General features: G+C 45.5%; 1 protein-coding gene across 1 annotated transcript in view; it reads right to left on the bottom strand.

Annotated features, from left to right (window-relative positions):
* The window catches only part of Bzw2 (basic leucine zipper and W2 domains 2), a 48,713-nt gene that overhangs the window by 5,493 nt on the left and 34,205 nt on the right, over positions 1–9,015 (bottom strand). Inside the window, exons 8-10 of the mRNA XM_005343851.3 lie at positions 7,472–7,642; positions 4,929–5,075; positions 3,780–3,918 (exon numbers count right to left, since the gene is read on the bottom strand). Coding sequence (XP_005343908.1) covers positions 3,780–3,918; positions 4,929–5,075; positions 7,472–7,642 — 457 coding nt within the window. The remainder of the gene's footprint in view (positions 1–3,779; positions 3,919–4,928; positions 5,076–7,471; positions 7,643–9,015) is intronic.

Raw genomic sequence — 9,015 nt, 5'->3', positions numbered from 1 at the left:
ATCTAGGCTTTCCGGGCACAAAGAACATCTACATCCCCATAGAAACGAATGAAGCACATACCTCCCGCTGTACAAGTGAAACACCGACTACAAGTAAAAAATAAGCATGGTTACCTAGCAACGATCTTAATGGTGGTAGGAGCATCCATCCTCCAGGGGATGGTCTCAAGAGGAAACATGCAATATTCTACCCAAGAAAATAGGCTGTATGGATAATTAGGCTCATGGAAAATTAACAAATTATCTAAAAATAATAATTAACATCTTAGTGACTTAAGATCTTTAGGTCCCTACTAAGAAAGTTTTCTTTTTGATTTCCCTTCAAACCAGCAAAATAAACGTGATGCTGGTGCCGTTCCTGCCACAGACATGACTCAGAGCTGCTTACCTCTGCCTTTTATTTTCTGGGAAAATTTTATAATTTCAGATCACTGTCCCTTGGCATTTGGGACCGGAAACTAGTAAGTGGTCATCTTTACTTCCTGCCATTAGCTGCTGCTAGGAGGAGCCTAGTGGGGAAGGATGCTGGTATCAAGAGGCACAGCGAAATCCAAAGGGCATCAGTGGTTCATGTGCCACTTACACGCCGTGAGTTCTGAATCCAAAGACTCACGTTTGGAATGCTTGTCCCCCATCTCGTGCCTCTATCACGGGCTGCAGAGCCTTTTGCAGGTAGGGAAGGGTGGCAAAGTAAGTCCCTCAGAGTGGGCCTCCGAAGGTGAAACCCAGCCCACGTCCTGGCCTCACTCTGGCTTCCCGTGAACAGCTCCACACGCCTGTAGCCATGGGCTGAAACCACAGCAACCATTTTCCCAAATGAAGGTTTCTTTCTACAAGCTGTTCCTTTGTCAGGTACTGTGGTTACAGCAATACAAAAAGATGTAATATAGATTAACCATGACAAAGCCATTCCCAATAACAAGTCATTTCTTTTTCCTTTTCTTTGAGTGTGAATTATAAAATAATGAAATAGGTTTTTTTCCTTTTAAAGATTTATTTTATGTGTGAGTGTTCCATCTACATGTACACCTTTATCCCAGAAGAAGGCATCAGATCCCACATAGATGGTTGTGAGTCTCCATGTGGTTGCTGGGAACTGAACTCAGGACCTCTGGAAGAGCAGCCTGTGCTCTTAACCACTGAGCCATCTCTCCAGCCCCGAAACAGGGGTTCTTATGGAGAAATTAACTATGATGCCTCTGATCTTTGGAGACTGTCCGGTTATGGAGGCGGGGGTGGGTTGGGGGAGAAGACAGGGCACAGCGCTGGGTCAGAAAGCAAGTGAAACCCAGAAAGAGGGAACCCGCTGTTCCTCAAGCTCTGCACTGTGTTAGGTGAGTCAGATGTGGCACTGGCGGGCAGAAGAGCTGCTGGGTAGGTGGACTGGCAGCAGAACCTGAACTTTTTTTTAAAAAGTCATTTTCTTCAACTGATGGTTTTGCCTACAGATGTGTATGCACAACACATTCAGGGACCACATCAGAAGAGGCGGTCAGACCCCCTGAATTGCCATGGATGAGCATGGTGAGCCACCACGTGGGTGCTGAGAAATGAAGCCAGGCCCCCTGCATGAGCAACCAGTGCTCCCAACCACTGAGCCACCCCTCCAGCTCCCAGGGTTTTCTTTTTTAAATTAATTATTTATGTGTATTGGTTTTTGTCTGCATGTATGTCTGGGTGCCCTGTGCATGCAGTGTTGGAAGAAGCCAGGAAAGGGTGTTGGTTCCCAGGGACCTGGAGTCACAGACATGTGATAGCAACCACACGGGTGCTGGAATGGATTCTGGGTCCCCCGGAAGAACAGCCAGTGCTCCTGCCTGTTGAGTCTTCTCTCTAGCCTCTCAGGTTTGAAGTGGGGTGTTCATTTGGCAAGCCCCAGTTCTGAGACACTATCTTTGGACCACATTCAAATAGAACTAATGATAGAGAATTTCAAATGAGATTTAGCAGTTACTACAATTGTTTTAATTAAATTTTTTAACGAATTATATTTAGATAATTTACTTATGCATGCTACAGTGAGCCGCACGTAGAGATCAAGGACAACTTGAGAAGAGTTGGTTCTCTCCTCCCACCATGTGGGTCCCAAGGATCTAACTCCAGCTGTCTGTCCCCTCTGGCACCGTTACCCACTGAGCTGCTCTCCTGGCACAGTGACTATGTTTATACACATACACACACATACATACACATATACACACACATATACACTATATATATATATACACACACACTAAATATATATATGTGTGTGTGTGTATATATATATGAAATATTTCACTGTCCTAGTTAGGGTTTCTTGATGTGATACAACACTGACCATAGGAACTTGGAGAAGAAAGGGCTTATTTCAGCTTTCAATGTGTATTCTATCATTCAAGGAAGCTAGGGCAGGAACCGGGAGGTCATGTGCCGCTTACTGGCTTGCTGCTTACGGCTTACTCAGCCTGCTTCCTCACAGCCCACAGGACCACCACCCACAGTGAGCTGGACCTTCCCGCAGGTCACACTGCTGGGCATTATCTCAGGAGAGGTTCCCTTTTCCAAGAGACTCTCGCTGGGATCAAGGTGACACAAAATTAACCAACACAGTCATTGGTCTGCAAACGTGAACCGTCACCCCCGGACACTTGTGAGATGTATTCGCATTAAGAGTCTAGATGGCCAATTAAAATTCACAGTGAAATACCACTAAGCATTTAAAAAATGCCTATCACTCAACCACGTAAAGACTTATAACAGAAAATGTCACGTTATTATTCTAAGCAGACAACTCTGGGGAGCAGGGGTGAGGGGTACATCTGTACGTAAGCCTGGCTAAGCTCACTTAGGCGTGAAAGTGAAAGCGAGCTGGTAGGGATGAATGAGATCGGGGAGTGGGGACACAGGTGTGGGCAACAGGGTCGGGGAGAAGACGATCAAAAACGTCACATGTTCGATTGATATACACTAGTGAAAGCTAAGGAAAACATTTGGCTATTTTAAGAATAGAAAGGGAAAATAAACATTTAACCTATATTACTTTATATTAGTGATATCATGCTGCTTATGCATGTAATAACCTCTAATGAACCTTTTATAATGTTCACAGTGTATCTCGCAATTGCTCCTTCCCCCATATTAAAACTACATCATCTAGCCCTGAAGCAGCCCAGGATCACTTTTGTATGCTGTAGGTATGGAGACTGAGATCAGCGAGAGCTTTTAACTTTCATTTCCAGCGCCGGTTGTCATGGCAACCTAAACCTTATAAATACCATGAAAAGGCAGTAAATGTGAATCCTTAAAAATAGCCTTGCCTTGAGAAACACAGGAGAACGGCCGGGCCAAATGACGAAAACGTCAAGCGAAAGGCTAACTATTCCAGTCATTTCCAAGTCAGCCTTGTGGCACCGAAATGGGTCTGCACACGGTATATATAGCATTTTGGTAATCACTGTTATTAGAGCTAATTGCTACAATCCAGAAGCAGACTCGATTATCTTATGTAATTACATTCGTTCACGGTAGCCAAGAAACAAGCAGCTCGTGCCCGGTCTTCTGGCAGCTTTGACCAGTGAGAAACGCTTAGGTGCCTAACTAGCAAGGTTCATGACCCGGTGCAGACATAGGGCATGCCTTCTCTCTTCCTGTGACATGGTCACCCCCTAAATGTTCACCAGTTAGCATCTCTGGGTTCCTCCCTAGCCAACAGACTGGCAATCCTGCCCTGCCCGGCACCGGCTCTGTTCTCGGAGCTTCTGAAGAGCACAGAGGCCAGTGACGGAGCACAACGGTACCTTTGTAGAAGAGAACCACGATCTTCTGGAAGGCCTTCATGAAGTGGATGTTGTCGTAGCAGTACTCCTGAACCTTCTGCAGCAGGACGAGCTCTGACTGGCCTTGGGAACTGAACACAGCCAGCAGGGGAGCGTATTGCTAGAACAGAGCAGAGGGCAAAAGGTGAGACCTGGAGGCCCGATTCAGGGTTGTTAGGGTTGTATGCCAGTGGCCCTCCCTAGATTATTGTCATTGTACCCACTAAAAAGAGACAAAATGAGGCTCCATTTGGATTCCAAATGACGGCGGAACCCACTGTGTATACTGGTGGGCATTGTGGAAGTTGGAATCGCATCCCCGAGGCTACGGTGCAGCACACCTCTGCAGTCAGGATGGTGATATTCCACTTCCTGAAGTCCTACACGAAGGGTCTCTTGCTGTTGTTCCTACACCCCCAGTGTCTTTGGTTCTCCGCTGGTCTAGTTAGCCATCACTTTCTCCCTCATCTCCCTTTCCTAGAAATCCCCATCACTGAGCTGGAACAGATGGTTCTCACTCCTCTCACCTCACAAACCCCAACGACATCATCTACGGCCGCCTGGTTCACACTCTGACCCTGACTTCCTAACTGAATTCTACGTGCAATGCATAGGCATGCTGATCTATGCCTGAAACACACAACCGACAATCAATTTACTTCTTTCATTCCAATGTCTATCCATGGTTTACTTGACAAAAGGCTTGGGTATTCGTCCACATGAAATACAGTCAGTAATTAGCTCACGTTTCTCTGTTTCTCTTTAATGTATGACCCTGACAGTTGACCGTGTGGATGCTTGTGATGTTTTTAGTGAGAGTCCACTTTGAGATGTTTAAAGTTCTCCTATTTAAAACATTTTAGGCAGTGGCAGATTTGAAAAAAAAATGTAGACAGGCTATGTTTAATTCGGTTCTGAAGAAATACAGTTGGCATACACTTGCTCTTTTGTTTCTCCGTTTGTGACAGGGTCTCTTGTACCCCAGATTGGCCTTGAACTGATTTATCTTCCTGCCTCCACCTTCTGAGTGTTGAAGTTTTAGGAGTGTGGCACCATGCCCAGCTCGACCGCTCATACCCTCAGGGGGCAGAGCAGACCCCCCAGGGATGGCTCTGATTTCAGACTCATTACCTTTAGGTGCTTAAGAGCTTGCTCCGCCACGAGCTCCTCCTTCTTGTTCCATTCCACAGCATTCATGATGCAGGTCCACAGAAGCCCGATCACGGCTGTTTCCGGAAGATCGTTCCTTTTCATCTCCTCTTTGACATAAAGCACCACCTATGTTTCATGGAGAGAGTCAGTGAGCAACAGCAGACCAAATAAAAGCTTAGAAAATGAGTTTATTTCTCTCGAAGGCAAGGTCAGTAAGAGGTGTGGGGCAGGGAGGGAAGGGCTGCACTCTCAGCGTCTCCGTTCCTGATGCACACCCTCAGATGACAAGATGGAAGAAATCTAGGAAATCTACTTTTACCTTGTAAACTTAGTTCTGGATAAAAGCTGCCGGATGGCATGGACTAAGAGAAAGGCTGGAAGGGTAGGGATGAACCCCATGGGTTCAGGATGATGGGGCATGTGCGTCTTTCTTCGGGTTTGAAGAAAGCAACAGGTCTATGAATTTTTATCCCTTTTCAAAATTAAATTTCTTGATGTCTTGGCCTTGTATAAATCCATTCTCTACAATGCATTTTGAAATTCCTACTCTTGAGATTCCCATGCCTCACTCAGGGAAAAGTCAACCGGTAAAGAAACTGTAAGGCACCTCCCTCCTCTCCTTACAGACAGGGAAACTTAGCCTGCTGGTGGTGGTGCACACTTTTAATCCCAGCACTCAGGATGCAGAGGCAGGCGGATCTTTCTGTGTGAGTTCGAGACCAGCCTGATCTACAGAGCAAGTTCCAGGACAGCCAGAACGGTTACACAGACAAACCCTGTCTCGGAAAACCAAAATCAAGAACAAACCTCAGACAGGGGAACTTGTTTTGTAGGTAAGGATGGCTCTGAACTTCTGTTCCTCCTCCTTCTACCCTCTAACTGCTAAGACTGGACACCACACCTGGGTTATGAGGTGCTGGACCCAAGGCTCATGCAAGTCAAGCAAGCATTCTATCAAGCAAGCCACACCCCCAAATTCTGCCTTTTTCTTTGGTTCATGACAGTCTAGCAATATTCAGCAGGTTATCTCTCCTTTCAATTATGAATCTTAGTCTCAGTTCTGAATGCAGGCCTGCCAAACAGTGTTTCATTCATACTTAGACGCTGTGCCTTTTTCTTGACACAGTCAATTACAGGCAGGGTCCTCAGAGTGACTAAAAGCCATACAGTATCTTTGGTATGCTACCCTGTAACTAACAACACACCCTCTTTCCCTTTCTTTTCCTGTGAGAAGACAACCATTTTTATTACTTCTGCTCCGAACTTCAGAAACAAAAGAGTGGGTTGAATAGGTCTCAAGTGGATGGACCATTCTCGGGCTTAGAGCTGCCTGCCGTTCCTAGCATGAGGCAGAGCAGGGGGCAGGCCTGCACCTAAAAGCGGCACTATGGTTTTCCTGCAGCTCCCTGCCCCCATAGAAGTCATGCAACACTCTAGTTTGAATAGGGTTGGAAACACTGCTCACTGTAAGGTGCAGATGCATGGGCATTTGTTGTTCTAACACCTCCACCTGGTGGACAGTTGTCAGCGTGAGTTTCTCTGGCTCTCAACCTTTCAAAAGCCAGGCGAGGCTTAGAGCACAGTAGGTACAGTTGCGGTGAGGGGATTTGGGAGTAAGGAGGAGGAGGACTCCCAGCTTAAATTTATCATACCATATAAAAAGGTGTTTCTCAGCCTAAAGAATACCTTTCCAGATACATCAACCGTCATTAACAATCATCTAATCCATAGCAAACTATGCTGAAACACAGCTCCAAAACCTGTAGCTTTTACACAGCTTTCATAAAGGGGTTGCTGGCCCAAATGATCATTTCCTGTGTGGATTTGTGTTTTCTTTTCCAAAGGTGCTGGAATGTAATTCAATGGTGGCCCTCTTGCTGTACTTTACAAAGAAGTCCTGAGTCCAATCACCATGAAAAGAGAAACAAGCCCACACATTCATACCTGGTGATACAAAGTGCCCAGCCTAGACACTACACATAGCTGATGCCTAACTCCAGAGAGAATCCACCATAAAACAGAAATGCCACACTATGGGGTTTTCTAAAGGCAGATAGATGGCCAAGTCTGTACGTTGGTGAAACAGCTTGATAATCATAGCAGCCGGATAAAGTAGGGCATTTGAACCAAAATAACATTAATTTCTAGAATGCCCCAAAATGTAATAAAAGAGGATTTTGAATGAATACTTTGAGACAAGTCCTAGGGAAAAGGGGATAGTGTATAGCAATAAACAGGAGGGAGTGAAAGCTGTGCTATGTGACCTATGTAATTCCTGCCGTTTGTATTGGTATTCACATGCATGCATGCATACACACACACACACCATCATGCATTGTTTTGATAGTGCTGGACATAAAAACCATAGTCTCATGAATGCTTATTCAAGTGCTCTGAACACACCCGTACCCATCAACCATGTCCACTGTATTGGAGGTCATCATGGCCTCCTACCTCCCCAAGGGCCCCCATCCCTGCCCTTCACCCCCTTGTGTTACACTGGATTCACCATGGCCTCCTACCTCCTTGATGGGACATTCCTGAGACAGTCGCTCTTGAAGCTCCTTCTGCAGTTCCTTCCTGGTGCCCAGAGACTGCTGGACTCTGAGAAAGTCCGACAGCTCCTTCAGCCCTGCATCAGTGAAGTATTTAGCAAAATGGTCCACACTCTGTCTGTTGACCGGGAAGAGTTCCTGAAGGAGAAAGGGGGACGAGTGAACTCCAAGCAGCTCAGGTTAGGATGGATTTCCCATGTTAATGTCCTTGTGATCTCGCTGGCAGACAAGGACTGCTCCGCGGGAGAGCACTAGTCCTAGGACAGCCACTGAGTTGAGTGCCTTTAAAAACGAGAGCATTTCATAGAGGACTGCCTCACGCAGACACACTTGCTGTGCTCATTGGAACCAGACCCCCCCTTTCTTTCACTTTAATCAATAGCAATACAAGACTAAATTTGCTCGACTAAATGAAAGATAAAAACTCTCGTGGAATAGTGGTGGCAAATACCTTTAATCCCTGCACTCGGGAGACAGAGGCAAGCGGATCTCTGCAAGTTCCAGGCCAGCTTGATCTATAGAGCAAGCTCCAGGATGGCCAAGGCTGCACACTGCCTTGAAAAACCCAAAAGAAACCCCCAAACCAAACCAAACCAAACCAAACCAAACCAAACCAAACCAAACCAAACCAAACCCAGCCAAACAACAGCAACAAAAAGCCTGGGAAAAACGGAATGGTGCTTGAGTTGTTTTATTGAGAAGAAAAAACCGACATCATTAGCTGCTCACACTGCTCCTTTGACTGAGTTCAAGTTTCTTTCTGTACAGCTGAAATGATCAGAAACACCAGGGAAACACCAGTGGCTCCTCCTCCCCAAGGACCTTCAGTCTCGCCCTAAGCAAATGCCGCTGCTCCGATTCAGACCCAGAAAAGGAGCAGCGGGATTCTCACCCTCCACTAACATGGGTGGTTCTCAATTAAGTTGAGAGTGAGGCCCCATCTAAAATTGCCTCGCCAACTGCTCAGTTTCTTACATAATTCTTGTGGATTTTTTTTCTTAGTAGTTGTTAAAACAGCAATAAAAAAAAGAGCAAAACACCCTAGCGGCTCTCATATTCTCATCACTTCATTTTACCCTACCCAGCTTGGCACCTGCTCAGTAGCACTTAGTCACAGTCTCATCCTGGGTGACTCCAGCACCCAACTATGGAATGAAGGCCATTTTCAAACTGCTGTCAAGTATGAAAAACAGACATGTGCTTTTCATTGGTTAGATCTGCATGCGTACAGTCAATGATTCTTTAACTTATCTCAGTGGAAAGACCTGCCATCATGGGGCTGCTGCCAGGGAGAGGACCACTATCATCTGTCTATCATCCATATCTATCTATCTATCTATCTATCTATCTATCTATCTATCTATCTATCTATCTATCTATCTATCTATCATCTATTTACCTATTCTATCTATCATCTATTTACCTTATCTATCTATCATCGATTTACCTATTCTATCATCTATCTATCTATCTATCTATCTATCTATCTATCTATCTATCTATCTATCTAT

Source organism: Microtus ochrogaster, chromosome 1 (genome assembly GCF_000317375.1).
Source record: "Microtus ochrogaster isolate Prairie Vole_2 chromosome 1, MicOch1.0, whole genome shotgun sequence".
Taxonomy (NCBI): domain Eukaryota; kingdom Metazoa; phylum Chordata; class Mammalia; order Rodentia; family Cricetidae; genus Microtus; species Microtus ochrogaster.
The sequence above is the reverse complement of the archived record's forward strand: the minus strand, read 5'-3'. Positions and strand labels throughout refer to the sequence as shown.